The sequence below is a fragment of the Geotrypetes seraphini genome, chromosome 1 (assembly GCF_902459505.1).
Source record: "Geotrypetes seraphini chromosome 1, aGeoSer1.1, whole genome shotgun sequence".
In the NCBI taxonomy this organism is placed as follows: domain Eukaryota; kingdom Metazoa; phylum Chordata; class Amphibia; order Gymnophiona; family Dermophiidae; genus Geotrypetes; species Geotrypetes seraphini.
The window spans coordinates 260,397,189-260,416,671 of record NC_047084.1 but is presented as its reverse complement, the minus strand read 5'-3'; the positions used below and the strand labels follow the sequence as shown (position 1 = coordinate 260,416,671).

The following is a 19,483-nucleotide window of genomic DNA, read 5'->3' as shown; positions in this document are numbered from 1 at the left end:
TGCAACCAGAGACTCATGAAATCACCAGACAAGGTAGGAAAAATGATTTTATTTTAAATTTAGTGATCGAAATGTGTCTCAATTTATATCTGCTGTCTATATTTTACACTAAGGTCCCCTTTTACTAAACCGCAATAGAGTTTTTTAGCGCAGGGAGCCTATGAGCGTCGAGAGCAGCGCTGGGCATTCAGCGCAGCTCCCTGCGCTCTAAAAACTGCTATCGTGGTTTAGTAAAAGGGAGGGGGGTATATTTGTCTATTTTTGTATGGTTGTTACTGAGGTGATAGTGCATAGAGTCATCTGCTTTGACCTCTTTGAAAAACCCTGGAATAGGAATGATAATTAACATTTTCTATGCGTACAGTGTGCGTTGTGTTTTTTTTTTATTTTATTGTTGGTAGATCATTTTGACTTGGTCATTTTAAAAGTAGCTCGCAAGCCCAAAAAGTGTGGGCACCCCTGATCTAAACAGCCAAGACAGACAAACAGGATGTCATGGATATAGTTAAGGGGAACGGTTAATCAGCTAACTGGATTGGAAGGCAGAGGAGTAGGGTTGAGGATTGGTGGGTTTTCAGTCTGCTTTTAAACATTGGAAGGGAAGGGGATTGATGGACAAACTTGGGTAATTTATTCTTGGCATAGGGGGCAGCTAGACGAAAGGAATGAAGTCTGGAATTGGCAGTGGAGGAGAAGGGTACAGCTAAGGGCAGCTTATCTGAGGAACGGAGTTCTCTGGGAGGTGTATAAGGAGAGAGAAGCAAAGAGAGATATTGAGATGCAGCAGAATGAACACACTTGTAGGTCGGCACCCTACCTCTACCTAACTTAATTTGTTAATTAGATTTAAGTGGCATGATAATTGGTAGCACCATTAAAAAACAATTAAACCCTTATTTAAAAAATTGCCACTACACGGCCTCCGGGACCAGCGCCTATGTCCCTGACAGCTAGCGGTGCACAGTGTCTCCAAAGTCTAGAAGTGGGTATGTTTAGGGGTGCCACCAGACTTCAGCATCACTATGCTCAGCTGATCACGACTCAAGAAGGACCCTGGGCACCAGAAATGTAGGCCTGTAAAACCCTGGTCTACATTTCCAGCACCTAGGGTCCTTGGGAGCTGCGATTCTATAAGCGGCTCTCCCCTCCCCCCCCCCCCCCACCCCACCCACACACTCCCCCGGGTTCTAACTGTTTTTCATTTTAAGAATTTAGTACATCTTTGCTCAGAGACTTTAATATATAAAAATGAAATCCTAAGATGCAAGACTCTACATACAACGCAACACCACAGAAACAGTGACACATGTCCCCTAATACTGTGCAAAATATGAAGACAGTAGATGTAAATTTGAAAAAAAAAAAACTGATACCACTTTAAAAATTAACAAATAGAAATAAAACAAATAATGAGAAATAAGAAAATTCCATTTTATTGGACTAATCCATTTTTCAATTAGCTTTCAGAGGTCAAATCTTTCTTCAGGACAGTACAGTATACTGCTGTTATGGTATTCTGTCCTGACCTGAGGAAAGGGGTTTAGCCCCCCCAAATTGCTTTATTTCCATTTCCTATTTATAAACTCTTATCAATACAGTTACAATACTACTTGATTCTAAGTAAAGCAAAAACAAAAAAATTTCTTTCTACCTTTTTTCGTTTCTGCTTTAATCATCTTCTCTTCGCTCTCTTCTTTCTATACAGCGTTTGTCCTCTCTCCCTTCCATGCAACATCTGCCCTCTCTCTTTGCCCCTTCCACCCAGCCTCTGCCCTCCCTCTCTACCCCTTCAATCTACTGTCCACCCTCTCTGCCCTTTCTATCCAGTGTCTGCCCTTTCTCTCTTCCATATGGCATCTTCTCTCTTTCTATGTCCCTTCAATAAACTGTATATCCTGTGCCCCTTCTCTCCTTTGTATATGATTCATTTCAGTTTCATCCCCTCTCCATTTTTCTGTCTCCACCATCTCCCCTATACTCTGGCATCTCTCTCTTCTCCTTTCCTTCCTTCCTTCCTTCGCCCTACACCCCATGGTCTGGCATCTCTATTTCCTTCCCTTCCCTCTTCCCATGTCCTGGCATCTCTCGCCTCTCCTATCTCCCCCTTTCACACCATGATCTGGCACCTCCTCTCCTTCCTTTCCCTCTGGTCTGGCATTTGTCTCCTTAGTTTCCCATCCCTCCCCCCATGCCCTGGCATCTCTCACCTCTCGTTCCATCTCCCCCTCCATTATCTGGTATCTCTTCTCCTTCCTTTCTCTCCTTCCCTCCTTTCCCCTGGTCTGGCATCTGTCTCCTTCCCTCCTTCTTCCTCCCCATGCCCCTCCTTTCCTTTCCCTCCCACCCTCCCATTGGCTTTGCATCTCTCTTTCCACTCCTCTCCCTTCCCTGGTCTTCCTTCTCCCTCCTTCCCTCTCTCTCCCCAACTGGGTGCAGCAGCAGCAGAATTTCTTTTCCCCTTCCCTGTCTCAGCCGTCGGCAGCGCAGCATTCACAACTCACTGCTCCTGCTTGCTTTGGGCCTACCTCGCTGCCGGGTCCCACCTACTTTCTGTTTCCGTGAAGGCAGGACCCAGCAGCGAGAAAGGCCCGAAGCAAGTAGAAGCAGCAAGTTGTAAGCTTCCCTTGCTCCCTTCGATTCCCTCACTGCCTGCAAGTGACTTCACCCATGCTCCTAAGTTCTAACGTTGTGCTTGCCGGCTTCCATTCTCTTCCCTCCCCTCATGACGTAACTTTCGGTTTCAGAGGAGAAAAGTCGAGATGCCGGCAAGCACATTATTAGAGCGTTGAAGCCTGGGTGAAGTCGCTTGCAGGCAGGGAGTGAATCGGAGGGAGCGAGGGAAGCTTACAACTCGCTGCTCCTGCAGGCTACAGAGGGAGATGGTATTTTAACACCAGCCTTGGAGCCACGGCCAATTTTTGGGGAGGCTATGGCCCCTGTGGAATCCCCTTTCCAACGTCTATGCCTTGGTTTGAGAGCATAATTCGTTCCGGAAGCATGCTTATAATCCAAAGCACTCGTATATCAAAGCAAATTTCCCCATAGGAAATAATGGAAACTCAGACGATTCGTTCCATAACCCAAAAACTTTAATACAAAATACTGTATGTTTTTGCGTGCTTGTGTCACGCTTAAATTGTGCTCAGTTGTGATACTTGTGCTGCATTCAGCTGCACTCAGTGATGTGATGTGCTTATGTTGTGCGTACGACATGCTCGTATCGCAAGACAATGCTCGTTGATCAAGTTAAAATTTTATAAAACATTTTGCTCATCTTGCAAAACACTCGCACACCAAGTTACTCGCAATCCAAGATTTAACTGTATATGTCATTTGTTAATAATACCATAATTACACTGAGAGATATACAGTAGAACAATGATTTTGTTCTCAGGATATCACTCCTAATTTTCGAACTGAAAGGCTGTGAAAACAATTGTGATGGGTGTAATAGAATCTACTCTGCAAGGCTTTATTGCTTAGGTGCTCCGTAGAAATTCCTTTAGACTTTGATTGGTCTTAGACAATCACTTTCATACTCAGATTACTGTATAATCAATGATTTCCTCTGGAAATATACTGCAGTAGTTTGTGGTATTCTGGGAGCCTGGTAACTCTGTCTAGCAATAAGAAGGCCAGTAAGTTCTGAACCAAGAAATTATTTTACTTTATTCAATTGGTCCACGTCCTTTACTGTTCGCAAGAGTGACTGATTTGGGGGGGGGGGGGAGAGGATTCACGTGTGCAGATATAAATGTGCAATTATATATTATACCTTGATATCTCTTAATTAGGACATGTGTAATTTGTCTATACATTAAGGCCTAAATTCTCTGTAGTGTGCTGAAAGTTAGGCAGCAGTAGGCACCCTACTTCTGCCTAACTTAATTGACTTAATTGTTTTAATTGGTGTGGTAATTGACCATGCCATTTAAAAACAAAAAGTAATTATTAAAAAAAAAAACAGTAGGCATCCACTGGCACCTCCAAATATGGTGCTGTGATTGTGTCTATGAATGCCTAAGGTTGAAGAAGGCATGGTTAATGCCGGAAATGCCTCCGTAGATGCATTTCACATTAAACATAGATGCTAGAAGCATAAGCCTTCAAAACCCCGGCCTACATTTCTGGTGCCTAAGTTTGACAGTGGCCACAATTCTACAAACGGCGTTGTTGCGGGATTGTCACATGACTGGCACCAGCTGATAATGGCTCTGATTGTAGAAGACGTAGTTATGGAACTAAATGTTGATAAGTTGAGCATCATTTAAAAAAAAAAGCACTTACTTGCCAAATATTCCTAGAGAGACCTCATACCCACCAGATGGGCTCTGTTTAGAAGAGATAGACAAGTTATAAGTTTCTATGTTTCTATAGAGCGTGAGATAGGCACGTGGGATCTCTTAGAGAGAGGAAGAGATAATGGTTACTGCGGATGGGCAGACTGGATGGGTCATTTGGCCTTTATCTGCCATCATATTTTTATGTTTCTATAGAATAACAGACTACAGTAGAAACCTGAACCAATCACAAATTAAGTTTTAGATCCAGCATCTGATGCTGTGATTTAATTCTACAATCAGCATCACATGATAACAGTATAATAGATATCTATCGATAACTAGGAAATATCTGTGCTTTATATATAATTTCAGGGCTTTGTGTTACGCATTTTCCAACAGTGGAAGGAATTTTTTGGTCAAACCTTTCATAATCTATTGTCAATCTCCTTAAGAAGGCAAAGAGATGCAGATACTTGATGAATCACATCACCATTAAATTCAAGGTAAGTTACAAAATACATATAATATTTATGCATCCAATTTTAATAAAACAAATACAATTAATGTAACTAAGCTTTTCAATTACAATTACAGTGGTACCTTGGATTACGGGCATAATTCGTTCCAGGAGCATGCTCGTAATCCAAAATGCTCGTTTATCAAAGCGAGTTTCCCCATAGGAAATAATGGAAACTCACTTTGATAGGTTCCCCCCCCCTCCGAGGCCAGCAGCGCTGCTCCCCCCCACCCACGAGAATCGGCATTGCTTCCCCCGAAGGCCCCCCCGCGAACCAGCACCCTCTCCCCCCCGTGATCCGGCACCCCCCCACAGCCATCGGGCACCCCCCTGGCCGCCATCGGGCCCCCAACCCACCCGAACCCTCTTTTTACTTTGATGTAGCCTCCACACCGGCACCAGCATGTCCTGTGCTGTGCCGGTGCCCGAAAATCTGCCTCCGGTGCTGGGCCTTGAGCATGTGCGCATGCTCAAGGCCTGAGAGTTCACGTTGGACGTTCGACGTGAACTCTCAGGCCTTGAGCATGCGCACATGCTCAAGGCCCAGCACCGGAGGCAGATCTTCGGGCACAAGCACAGCACAGCACAGGACATGCTGACATGTGATTTCGGGCTCATGGCGGCGTTAGAGCTACCAAAAGCCGGGGATCATCTGGAGATGAGCGGCTGAAGGGCAGCTGGTTTGGAAGGGGGTCCCAGGTGGGCTGGTGACCCGGCCGAAGGGGCAGGGCGGCACCTGTCACCCCCCAGACCCTTGCTGATGGGGGTGGGGTCACGGGGCCAAGAAAGCTGTTTTTTGTTATTGTGTGGTAGCTTGAAAGTTGTATAATTTGTAATTTGTTGTTATAATAAACAGAGCTGCGACTCAAATTTTTCCAAACTGTTGTGTGATATATGTAAAGGTGTACATATATACAGTAGGGGACTTTGGGGGGGGAGGGGATAGGAGACCGAGGGGCCTTTCCAGATCCAGATAGCCAGTGCTGATCTTTAAAAAGTGGAGTCACCTAATCAGATTTTTGGGTTTGTCAAATGTGCCTCTCTGTATGTTGTACCAATTGCAGCCTCTTCACCTCATATTTATAGAGACCATAGTGCAGGGCACAACTGACAAACAGCCAACTGCAACATGCCCTGGATCAACATATCTGGTTTTTGCCCTTTACTTTCTTTAGACATTGCCACTTTTAAAGACCTTGGATGTTATATTTTTATTTTTCCTTAGAGGAGTTTTGGCAGATGTCAGATTCAGCTCAAGCCGTATACGCAGGAGTGACGTCTCTCTTTAATTTTTCACAACTGTAATATTGTAACATAGTAAAATAAAACATTTCAAAACATTGGTTCTTTTGCAGATTTTTTTAAAAAAGACAAACAAATTAATGTTACTTTTCAGTTAGCTTGAAAAATAATAAAAAGGAACCGTTTTGCAGGTATTTCGGAAGGAGCAAGGAATTATGAACATTGACAGCCAACCCCTTAAAAAAATAGTCTGCTGATTTACAGGACTAACGGGGTTAGCAGACATTAGTTGTATCAGTACCTGCCCTAGTGTCAGTTCTACATCTAATGGTAAAGAATGAAAAACATGATCAAAACAATACATTTTGTTGTTATGATCTGGTCAAATACATAACTGACACATACTGAGATTGTCTTTCTCTAGGTTTGTTTCCGAAACGGAATCATTACTTTTTCATATAAGGGAACTGCTCTCATCATAACTGTAGGGTTATCTATAAAATTATCAAAAGCGTTTAAAGGATTATTGAATGCATTTTTGTGAATCGAAAGATACTTTGACAAAGAGTAAAGCCAGTCTCACCTGCTAAAGTTTGAAGAGCAGAGTACATGCTATCTGGGCCTATTCCACTTTAATTACAATAACAAAAAAATGTATTTCTATACTGTTAAGTTCTAGGCGGTTAAAAAAAAAATCTTTATTGAATTTTCACATCTGTCAAAAAGTGCAATATAATATACATACCATAACAATAAACAAATAAGCACTTACATTCAATCAGAGTCAATACAGCAATAACCCAGAAATGCCCCCCAACCAACCAAATTACATCAAGGAATCACATAAAAATATACCCACCCTCCCACCCCTGGATGTGCAAATTCTATACCAGCAAAGATAAAACTACAACAAATCCACAAAAAAGTCAATGGACCCCCATACCAATTTAAATATTTTAGTATTCCCTAACAAATCAGCATTCATTTTTTCATATTTATAACTTAAACATAAATTTGCCCACCAGAAAGAGAAAATAAGATGGTCCCAATTTTTCCAGTTGCGGGTGATCATTTGCATAACTGTCCCTGTCATAATTAAGAAAAGCTGGCATTTATATCTGTCCATAGGGGGCTTAATATGCAGCATAGTTCCACACATATATATATATATAGTTCTATGCATTTTAAAAAATAAAATAAGAAAACTGCACATATGCAGTTGAATTTAATACATTCATTACCTAAAAATCTTGCAAACAAATATGTTTTCAACTGTCTCCTAAAATGGTGATAAGAACAAGAAGTCGCTATCGGAGAATTCAAATCTTTATCCCATAATGCTGCTTGAAACGACAAAAGGCATTGATGATATTTTTTATATCATCAAGCCTTTGACTGAAGGAAAGGTAACTGCAGCATGCGGGCATCCAAAGTGGTTTGAATTTACAAATGTGAACAAATCCACAAGAAAGTTAGGTGCAAGGGAGGGGGGAATCTGTATTCGCTAGAATGGGGAGTTCAAAGACCTACACTATGAAGTCCCGATATCTTTTTGTACAATTTAAGCAACTTTTGAGTTTTGGTTTCCTTTGTCTTCGTGAAAATCGGTAAGTAGTACAGAAAATGGCATCACATGTCCTCTGCATTAAGCAACAGAGAGAAAAAAGAGGACGTGTTCAGTAGAACTGTGCTCTTACAGTTGTTTGCATTTCTCTGTATATCAAGGGTCTCAAAGTCCCTCCTTGAGGGCCGCAATCCAGTCGGGATTTCAGGATTTCCCCAATGAATATGCATGAGATCTATGTGCATGCACTGCTTTCAATGCATATCATTGGGGAAATCCTGAAAACCCAACTGGATTGCGGCCCTCAAAGAGGGACTTTGAGATCCCTGCTGTATATGATTTGTATTTGTGCATCTGTCTCTGCAGTTAAACAAAGGGAATCTTTTCCAATTGAAGGTATACAGCCTGTATGCAATGCATTCAACAAATCTGAAAAGGCAATGCACATCTCAAATCAGTTTTTATTTTTCTTTCGCATTCTTTTGCCATAAAAACAAAACACACAACTTTTTTTTTTTTTAAGCTCTAATTACAAAAGCAAGAACTTCATGAAAGATGAAAACCTCCTTGTTGGACCAAGAAATTAAATAAAAAAGGAAAGCAACCCTTATGTTTTTCTTTTCGTATAACCTTATGAGTTATTAGATTTGTTGATACGCCATTAGTATTTCAGAGAAAACTTCCCATCGCCTACTTTATGATTTTATTAAAATACTGTATATCTACAAGGGGGTTGCTGAAAAGTTCTCAGCTCTAGCCAAGAAGAAAAAGTGGATATGGTTCAATAAGTGATGATCTGAAACAATGTCAAAAACAGAGAATTTCGTTTCTGCAAATTGGCACTTAACAAAATAAGGTAACACTCTTTTCAGCTACAGTGGCAAAATAATGCTCAGAGTTGGTAGGTTGGGTTGAGAACTTTTCAGCATCCACTCTTGTCTGTCCATCTATATAAAGGAGAGAGAAAGAGGGAGGGAGGATATCTTGCATAGATAACTCTTCACTAACATTCATGTTTTAAAATGAATGGAATGCTGTGAAATTGACAGTTATAAGTTTATATTGTTTAGTATGAAAAAGTTCAGATTTTTTTCAAAACACAGTTTTCAAAGAACGAACCTCATGATAATGAAGTGTACATGTGTCTGATGTATGATGGAAAATCAGCAATGTGAGCACGTATGTGAAATAACAACAGGTTATGAACACTTGGATCTATCTAGTCTAGATTAACAAATCGAAAAATCGGAAGGTAAAACACCTCAGAAAACGGGTTAAAGTGTGCAAACATTTGTAAAGCACGGCAGCAAGAAGGAATCTCAAATTTTTCCCTTAATATCACATTTGGAACAGATATTACACAAAACTGTGTCCCTTCTATTTTTCCCTATCCCTATTTTATTCTTGTTCATTTTCCCCACTAATGTTGTATTATATGACCATTCTTCATTGTTCTAATCTAAACGCGTGCGCCCTTTAAGAGGGACAACAATCTGCCTCAAAATTTAAAGAAATTCATAGTGATTTTTTTTTTTGTTTTCTTTTTTCAAGTTTACAATACATCTACAATTTACAAGGATTATGTTCAGAAAACCGATACAGACATTTTAAAAATTATGTAAGACTTAAAACAAACAAATAAGAACAGCTACCTCTCTTACCAATGTTAATGCACAACTTTCACTAGCACGTCTCAGATTAATAATCCATCATTGGTCAGAGTTATTAGCTATCAGATTGTTTCAGATCTTTGAGCAGAAATAAAATTATTCAAGATGGTCCTTGAGTAGAACCACCAGAAAATTTCATCCATACCAAACATATTTCGTTTATGTGGTTATATTCCAGGGTTAGTTTGTTTTTCCAGCTCTGCTCTGTGTTTACGTGAACTTACCCTTATGTCCCAGGAAGTTATCAATGAAGCCTAGCGAGTCATCAACCTATTCCAAGAGAGAAAATATTAATGACGATTTAATAAGAACAAAATTGGTTCTTCATTCACAAAAATAGAACCAAAGTATATAAAGCCACTAAAGTAATGACAACAAAGGCAATAGAAGCCATGCACACAAATCACTCTTTCCATTATGGGGAATGTGTAGTGTTTAAGGTCAAAAGGAATTGGTTTTCTGCTAGACTGAGCGTGTCTCAGCTAGTGGAACAAGCGGTGCAGCAGCCCCGGAAAGAGTGACTGGCCCCAGGCCTCTGCAACACTGCCTGTGCCTGCACTGTACATCGCATCTGTCCCCAGCTCAAGCCAAATGGGCAGAGATCAATTCATTCTTGCCAAGAGATCTAGCCAGCTTCCCCCGCAGCGTCAGCCTCTGGACCCTAAAAGCCCGCCTCATCATGACCTCCTCTATTGTATCATATCGATGCAATAACAATTCCTTACACCTTTCCCTCAATATGCATGTCATATAGTTGTGCGTATTAATATTGTTGTCGGTATGATTATATTAATTTCTGGACAAGATATGCCACTTCTTGTTATCGCAGTGATGTGAAAAAGGTGGCATTTATTCTAATTAGGCTGACCTCATTGTGACTAATTGCAGTCTCGCTGCTTTAGAAAGAGCCAAAATGGAAAGGGCAGAGGACAGTTTTTAGTCGGTGCCCGGCAGTAAACAGAACATTACAAAGACGGAAGAAAAGCAGGCACTGGCAACACTGAGGGGAATGGGGAAAGGCTAAACTGTGGCATTTATCATATTATAGGAGAGTTACTATCCTTTAGAATCCTTCAATCAATTTATTTATTTTTTATTAGAATATTACTGTATATACCATTTTCCTGAATAATTCATCAAAAATGTCTCACAATAAAACCATAAAATCCATAAAACAGAGAAATTACCTCTCAGATGTGTTACTTAGGCAACATGTGTTTAAAACTGTCATGCTGACAGTCATAGAAGCCAACTTTTCAAAATGACCTAATGGAAATTACCCCTCCCTGGACACAGTCAAGAAGTTTGCTCAATATTGGGCGTGTTCAAGCACCCAAAGAGTTGGGGGTCTATGATGCCAATAAAATTATCTGGAACCTGCAATACAACCGTCTCTATTCCGAAGAGCAGTCAGAGGGTAGGAATTAAGAAAGGTTCAGAGAAGCCAGTTCTGGAGATGCTAAGCATCCCCACTATTAAGCAAGCTCCTTTGTTATGTCTGGGGAGGGGTAATGGAAGAGTGCATTACCCCTCCCCAATATCCCAGCACAGACATTTTGCTTTACAGGGAGTTTCTCTTATTTCAAAGTCTGGGTGCTGGACTTGGGTGTTTTTCTTGAATTTTGACTCAACCAACACAATTTCTACCCTTTCCTTTGTAAAATTTCCTCCCCCCCCCCAATGGGCAGAGGAGGAGAGACAAAAAGCAAGATTTGCTTCTGGTCTTTCCTCCACCGCCCTTTTGGAGGGGAGAAGGGGAGAATTTTACAAAGGAAACGGTAGAAATAATATGGCTCTAGTCCGTTAATTTTTCTTCTCAAATACCCACTGTCTGGAAATCTACTTGACAGTGCCAGGCAAGAAGCTGCAGCAAGGCACTGACCATGGGCTCAAGGTCAAGGGAGTTATGAGACCGAGGAGTCCAATCCCTGTCATTCCCCGGGGAGTTCGCACAGCTGTGAGGTTGGCAGGCTATGACCTCACAGCCACATGGGTCAATCAGAGCAGTGTGGGCGGGGCTCCGGGGTTCCCCGCCCTCCGAGGCTTTCCCGCTCCGGTGCACTTAGAGTTGGTTCTCTCCAATTGACCTAAATAAAAGCGTCTGGACGACGACTGTGCCCGCCCCCCTCCGCCGCCAGAGTGAGCTCAGCGCAACTCCCCCCCCCACCTCTTTTTTAAAAAAAAATAAATATATGATGATGATGATGATGATTATGTCCCCCCCCACCTAATTGCTTTCTTTGAGTCACCCAGTTGCCCTTCGCAGTAGGCCAATTGGAGAATAATACCCGCTTGCCTTTGTAAAAGCGTTTAACTTGCCTGACGTTTTGATTACCCGATGATTGCTTTCCATTCCGATCCCGGCGCCTCGGCCGCACTTTAGCTCCCTCCCTCCCTCTTGGCCTCAGACAGCGGTCGATCGGCGCTCAGAGCAGCACTGGGCAGGATTCTGCGCGTGGCCCGTCTCTGCTCCGCTGCTGGATCTCTGGTCTGTCCTGGCGTGCGCGCCCCTTTGACTTCGGCCTCGACCCGCCATGCCGGCCGAAGCCCCCGTGCGCCGGCGCTCACCCTCGGCCAGGGTGTCTTCCTTCTTCATCGACAATCTGCTGGGGAGCGAGAGGAAGCAGAGCAGAGGCGAGACGAAGCTCGAGAGGCCGGCGTCTGGGCAAAAGAAGAGGTGCGGGCACTCCCCGATGCATTGCCGGGTCTCTCCCTCCGGCTTTAGCATCGCCCAGGACTTCTCTCTGCGAGGGGAGAGCACAGTGGACTGGTGCAGGAGGGCGCGTGCCTCATTTATAGGTTGCACGAGCCCCGACAGTAAGTTTTCTTCCTTATTGCTAGACTGATATTTCATGTCTTAAAATGAGGTCCAACATCATCTCTCTCACTAGAAGCCAATTGTTATTAGTGAGACTCTCTCTCATATGCGGGAGGCTGCTCTTCGAGCTCCAAAACTGATTCCGAATTTTGGACATTTGTTCTTATAAATCTGTCCAGAAGTGTAGTTTCTTCTTTTTCTCTATAAATATTCTACATTTCTATAAGCACAGCATAATCTTATTATTTCACGGGCGCCAAGTACAATATGCATTAAGTTAGCCCAATAAAAATGTATGATTTTATTATTATTATTATTTTGGCATACTTATAAATGCAATTTCATCTCCCTGGACATAATGAAGGAGCTTGCTCAATACTGGGGGTGCTCAGCACCCACTGTCGCTACAGAGCTGGCTCTTATGCCAATAGATACGAAATGGATTGAGTAATTTATAGCAATATATACATTGCTTTCTTTCTTCCTATAACCTACATATTTGCTAGGAAAGAAAACAACAATAAAAAAAAGCAGAAACAAAAATCTAGAATACTGTATATAAGATTATGCTGTGTTTATATATATATATCATAATCCTTGTAGCACTATTTTGCTCAAAATACTGCAATTTTGGTGTACTATGGCTTTAATATGCTGCCAAAAACTGATACACAGTGCCCAGGTTGTTTTTCTTTTGTATGGATTTTACTACACAATGTGAAAATATAGACCGACAGATTAAACAGGAAATTTAGTTGCTCAGGTCTTTTCTTTGGGCTGCACAGATTTGTGGCAGCAAACGATTTTAAAAAAAGACCTCAGATGCTAGCCGCAAGTGGATCAACGAGGTCCTTATCTGACCTCCAAACTGAAATAATTGTTCGCTGCGACACTATTTTTCGTCATTTCCATTAGAGAAAAAAATGTGGAAAATTCATTTTTTTTGAGGCATATTCTGTTTACTGTAAACTCGGAAAGAACTGAGCCCAAATCACATGCAGATTATGGCTTAATAGTGATCAAAATGATGTATCATTGTGCTCTGCAGTATTATGTATTTTGCTCAGGTTATTGTTAAGTTTATTTATTAGCAAGTGTATGGCCGGTATCTCCCAACCGCTAAAGTTTAAATACTGTAAACAAAATAAACAATTGAAGTTTACAGATTGTAAACTTGCACTAGTGTACAGACACCCAGATATTTTCTCGAGATTCTGTGACAAAATCCCAAAGTTTATGACAATAATGTGAACAATAATATTCTTCAATAAAAACATTTATATGATGGCTGGAGGGCTTAGCCACTGGGCTACATTAATTCTCTAGACCTTCACAGTTCTTTCAATAAATTACAACATGATTGTATTAGAGGGGCTGCTGAAAAGTTCTCAGCCCAACCAAGAAGATTATGATGTGGAGCCATGAAACTTGCAAGTTATTCCACACTTTTCTTGACGTTTCAGTGATATGAAATGAAACGAAAACTATCCAGAAAAAATGTGGAATAGCACATACATTTCATGCATCCACATCATAATCTTCTTGGGATGAGGCTCCTCGTACATTAATTTATGTAGCTTATTGGATGAGTAGTCTAAAATTTATAATTTAAATTAAAGTATTAAAATACCGAAACACGGAAATGCATTGACGAGTGCAATGTAGCTTTCAATCCGAATTCCTTTCAACCGAATGCTGTTCTTCTTAACTTGGGATTGTAAATGTGAAGGAGAGGCAAATGATCACAGTGGCTTGCCTAAAAAAGGGAAATGTTAATTGTTTCTCAGTAGGGGGAAATGAGTTCTTAGAAGATCAGAATGGAGATTCCCATTTGTTTATTTGTTTCTCAATTAAAATGGATTACGGGGGGGGAGGGGGGGAGGGGAGGGGAGATGTGGCTTTTGTTACTATTTTTATTTCATACCCTTTTAGTTCCCCTTGCAGTAGCAGTATGGAAGGGGAGGTGGATTATGATATAGCTTATACCTTTATTGGTAGTTCAAGGTGAGTTCTTTTCAGGTATAGAGTAGTGTCATGTCTGCCTTCCCCTTTCTATATAGCATTTTAAGGTGTCTCCATATGGACCGGGGTTTTTCTCCCATTTTGTGCCTGTAAAAAAAAACCCTCAAAACTTAAAGGAGGCATAAATGATGGGCACTTATTTATATTGAATTTCTGAGACAGACTCGGATTTAGGGGTATATTCTATCTAGTGATTAACAGAATGAACTAAAGATCCAAGGATGTAGTGAACGGGTGACATCTTTTTTGAAAAAGGTGGGTTGTGGAGGGGAAAGAATCCGGCTGCTTGCCAACTCGACCTTTTTTACTTTTCTGTTCTTCAGTCAGTGACTGCGATTCTCCAGAAATCGTGGAGGCAGCGGAGAGACCGCAGGTGCCAGGAGACGGGCGAGAGGAGGAAGAGGAGGAGGGCGAGGAGGAGGAGGAAGAGGGGGGCGGAGGAGAGCGGGCGCCAGCACTGGACTCTGTGTCCTCCTCCTGTCGCAAGAAGAAGACGCGCACCGTGTTCAGCCGCAGCCAGGTCTTCCAGCTGGAGTCCACCTTCGACGCGAAGCGCTACCTGAGCAGCTCCGAGCGAGCGGGGCTGGCCGCTTCCCTGCACCTCACCGAGACCCAGGTTAAGATCTGGTTCCAGAACCGCAGGAACAAGTGGAAGAGGCAGCTGGCTGCCGATCTGGACGCGGCCAGCCTCTCTCACTCGGCTCAGCGGATCGTCAGGGTGCCCATTCTCTACCACGAGAGTTCGCCCACTGCCAGCGCCCTGGGCTTCTCCCTGCCCCATCTCCCTCCTCCCCTGGTCAGCTTTTCCAACCCTGGTAGCTACCCGCTGGCCGCTTTTCCTTTCCTAAGATCTCAAATGACTGGCCTCGTTTGAAATACGCCGGTTGCCCCCTCCAGAACGGGAGTTGGGGGTATTTTCCTTTTCAGATTTTGTGTTTTAAAATGACATCTGCCACTTGATTTTATGCATTTTGACTTAAAAAAAAAAAACAGTGCAATAACTTCTACTTTGGGGGGTAAAATGCAACAGCAACCCAGTGCCACAAAGAACTCTTCTTACACCCAAAGAAAAGACAGTATACGGAATATATTAATTCTCTTCTTTGAACATTTTAGCACCATTTTCACGATCCTTATTATATTTATGAGTTAACAGTGAAATCATAGTAGCCTTAATAGTAGGTTTAGCTTTTTTTTTTTTTTTCCTATAAACAAATTTCTTAGGTAAAGTTAACCTATAGACTTTGAGCATGAGCTGTATCCTAAGGGACTTACAATTAATGGGTGACTGAACAGGTCTAGTCAAAATGAACAAGAATATAATCACCACACCGTCTCATTCTTTTGATTTTTGGTTTCAACTGGAATCCTTTCTTAACAAAGCTGTTTGGTTTATAACAAGCAGCTAAATCTTGTGTTTACTTGCATGTATGTGATGAGAAAAAGCCTAGAATTGTATTGAAAAGATATTGGTAGGGACAGATTAAATTCCAACACCTTAGTCATTTTAGGAGAAACACAACTGGAACTTAAAAGTGGATGGAAGGGTTCTTTTCGGAGGTCATGTTAGGGCTCTTCAGCTTGTAAGATTATGAGTGTTGTGGAAGTAGTTAATAAGGAATAACTATTTACTCTTTGTAAGGCATGCTGGGACTAGGGGAAACACTATGGAAATAAATGGTAACACATGTCACAAACAGCAAAGTTTTAGTTGGGTGTTAAAAAAAAAAAAATGCACAGTTAGGTTTTAGAAAATGTTGCTGGAGGATTTGATTAAAACCAGTAATAGAATTGGATTTACAAAATGTTGGAAGCTACTGGATGACAGATAGCTACATAATGCTGACGATCAACACCTCTTATTGCTGGGAACTGGGATGAACACTGAGCCTTTTTTCTTAATGAGGATCTATTGGCTACTTCTAGGTGACAAAATGACCCTTGTCAAAACAAAATGATGCTGGACTGGATGGGCCAATGGTCTGATCTAGTATTGCATAGCTAAAGTTTAGCCTGTAAAATGTTGGTCTTCTCTCTCAATGGCCACCAACAGATTAGGTTTTCAGGACACCCCTAATGAATATGCGTAAGAGAGCTTTGCATGCTTACTACCTCCACTGTATACAAATCTATCTCATACATATTCATTAGGGGTATTCAGAAAACCTGGCCCATCGGCAGACCTCAAGAACTGGGAGTGAAGCTCCAAGACCTTAGCCTTTGGTTATTGTGTTTTTTTTGCTTTATTACGGAATTAGGAAATACATGACAAGAGTCGTCCACCCCTTTCAAAATTTTTTCCGTACTCAGTCTTGGTGTTTACTTCTTAAGCTTATATGTTTATTTTTCATACTTTTAATAAAATGATTTCTTATGCATGTGATATAAAAATCACACAACTTTGATTCCTAATTAAAGACAAATTTTGTAAAAACAAAAACAAAAACTGGTTCAACCTATTTAATATACAGTAAAAGAATTACTTACCAAACGTTGAAATCATGATGTTATTGTATTCATTGAAACCCAATAAAACTAGGTCGCAGCTGATGCAGCAGCTAATCATATTGATCTGATTAAAGATTACTCAAGCTTAACCATTTCTTGCTTGCTAGATTCACTAACGGCTCCTTTTACAAAAGTGTGTTAGCGTTTTTAGCACACGCACAAGATTAGCGCATGCTATAGCATGCGCTAGTCGAAAAATTACCACCTGCTTAAAAGGAGGCGGTAGCAGCTAGCATGTAAAAGGAGCCCTAAGCTTTACAAGCCTTCTCCGACCCCCGATTCACTAACCTGGCCGATCCGCATCTGATCCGCACATGCAAATGAGGGGAAATGGCATGCAAAGTAGGAAGGCAGCGACTCACTGAATCAACGAAGGAACACCGATTGGGCTGGCCGATCCAAAAAGAAGTGACTGCTGAGGCCCAGTCGCTCATATTCTTGCCGACTGTCCTGCTCTCTGAAACCCCAGCCCTGCAGCCCTGAAATCCCAGTATCAAAATAAAATAAAAAATAAAACCATCAAAATCATGCAAAAAGCGCAGTGTGAGCCTGTGGTTTTAAACCCACGGGTTTAAAGCGGGGCCGCACAGTGTGTTATGTTCCGCGTTGTATTAGCAACTGAAGGGAATCAAATGACTTCTTCTCTAGTCTGTATCCCTCTAGCTAGAGAGAGTCTGGCTGCAAAACATGTAACAGCGGGACCTGGAGTGACCCGCTTCTAAGTAACACTTTACCCCTTTCCAAAATACCTTCCACCTATCTCAATGAGACAATACGCCTTGTTGGTAGTACCTGGCCGCAGCCCTGTTTATTGAATATAAAACATATTCATATAACATTTTAACATAAATAATTATATATAAATTAACAGCCATAAACAACACATTAACAATAACCCATAACAATGGTATCACCATTGTGACCTTGATCCCGAGCTACCATTAGATGTAATTGGCCCCCGACCCCGCCATCTAAGCAAGGGTCCGAGGGGTGGCATGTCCCACACATGCCCCATTATCCAGGGTCATCCGACCCACCAGGCACAGCTCCCAGCCGGCCCACCGCTCATCCCTGAGGACCAAGACTGTTAGGGTCCTCCGAGAGCCTTGCCTTTTCTCCCTTCCCACCCACAATCCACTTCGGCTGCGACGCCTCTAGCGGACCGCCCCCCCTCGGGCACGCTACCCCCGACCCCTCCTCTAGCCTAGCTAGTCCCGTGGGCGACACAGCGGGTCACCCAGTCCCGCGTTAATGTCGCCCATCGAGACTAGCTCTCGGGCTTTTTATTCTGTTCCTGCAAAGTCCACTCATGGGGCCAGCGAGTGCATCCACCCCCCCCCCCCTTTTTGTTTTTACCTCAAGGTTGTGCGGAGAGCAAGCGCATGCGCAGATCGCATCTCTAGGCAGAGAGAATGGTCTGCTCATGCGTCTGGATCGCTCTGCAGTGATCCGTCGGGTCACTAAGGGGCGTGCGTCTGATCACTTAATTTGCATGGGGACTCTTTAGTGAACCGGTCGCCCGTCAAGACTTGGCCACAGTTCACCCACGGATCGGATAGGTGAGTTTAGTGAATCTAGGCCTAAGTTGATAGCACCTACACTGCTGGAATGCACTGGAAATAATGTAAAAAATGACACAATGTGCTAACTACAATCTTTGGAACTTTGATGACTATGGCTAACCTATAGGGAGAACTTTATATTAAACCACTTTTTTCCCCTAAAACATACTCTAAAAATATTTTTGGAGTGGAATTTCATTCTTGGTTCTTTGTATTAGAGAATGACATGGTGACAAATTTTTCCCCGTCCTGGCAGGAACTCATTTTCCCATCCTGGCGAGTTCTTTTCCTGTCCCTGCCCCATTCCTGCAAGCACTATCCTCATCTGCACAAGCCTCAAACACTTTAAAATTGTAAGTGTTCAAGGCTTATGCAGTTAAGGCAGAGCTTACAGGAATGGGACAGGGACAGTGGCAAAACTCGCGGGGAAATTGAGTCCCTTCCAGCCCCTATGCCCCACCCATTTCCAAAGTTTCCCACAATAAACACAGAAGAAACAAATGAGAAGCGGGACTCAAAGTACACACCAGACCAGTGAACAAAGAACAGCACCAAGGGTCTCACAAATTGGGATAATAGGATTCTCTTTATTGAAAAGTCCTGACACAGACCGTGTTTCGGCACATATCGCCTGCATCAGGGGTCTAAACAGACCCTGCTTTAGATTAAATGGGTATTTCAAATCACTGTCTAATCTCTGAGAATGTAAATCATAGGAAAGATTATTTTATGAGGTCTTCAGTTGTCCTCTGTGCCACCGATGACCTGATTTAAGTACAACTCCGAAAGGCTGGTTCTCTATACACCTTTTGTATTTATTCATGCCCTGAAGTGCATACTTGAAATAACAATTTTGAGAAAGCAATGTAATTCTGAGAACGCTGCTGTTCTCACTCGTTATGGAGCAGGGCAGAGGGAGGAGTCAGGGCAGGGGTCCTGTATGAAGCCATGGGGATGCCCAGAGCCAGCAGCCATAATATAAGAGCATGGGTTAAACTTGGCTGCAGCTTTATTCAGAACAAAAACAAGTCTGAGCCACCTGTCAGGTTAACCTAGTTTGATGCAACCCCCCCCCCCCCCCAAATTCCAGATAACCACCTGCCATGTTACTAGCTAATAAAGCATAAAACATGGCACCCTTACAGGCTCATTGGCTTGGACAACCTCTAACCTGCCCTGACAACATACCCCCAATTAGAAACTCCCCAACTCCTATATGTACTGTCTGTCTATCTAAATTAGATTGTAAGCTCTTCTGAGCAGGGTACATGCTAAATGTACAGTGCTGCATGTGCCT

At 42.3% G+C, this 19,483-nt stretch overlaps 1 protein-coding gene across 1 annotated transcript; it reads left to right on the top strand.

The window, feature by feature from the left end:
• The first annotated feature begins 11,810 nt into the window (after positions 1 to 11,810).
• Positions 11,811 to 15,082, top strand: HMX1 (H6 family homeobox 1). The gene is made up of 2 exons (XM_033943784.1): positions 11,811 to 12,093; positions 14,440 to 15,082. Exons 1-2 carry the CDS (start codon positions 11,811 to 11,813, stop codon positions 14,988 to 14,990), a joined length of 834 nt encoding a protein of 277 aa, XP_033799675.1. The 3' UTR covers positions 14,991 to 15,082.
• Positions 15,083 to 19,483: the final 4,401 nt, after the last annotated feature.

Coding starts and splice junctions, on each gene's coding strand:
- HMX1 (XM_033943784.1), top strand. CDS start 11,811: ATGCCGGCCGAAGCCCCCGTGCGCCGGCGCTCACCCTCGGCCAGGGTG. Junction 12,094..14,439: donor AGGTTGCACGAGCCCCGACA/GTAAGTTTTCTT, acceptor TCTGTTCTTCAG/TCAGTGACTGCGATTCTCCA.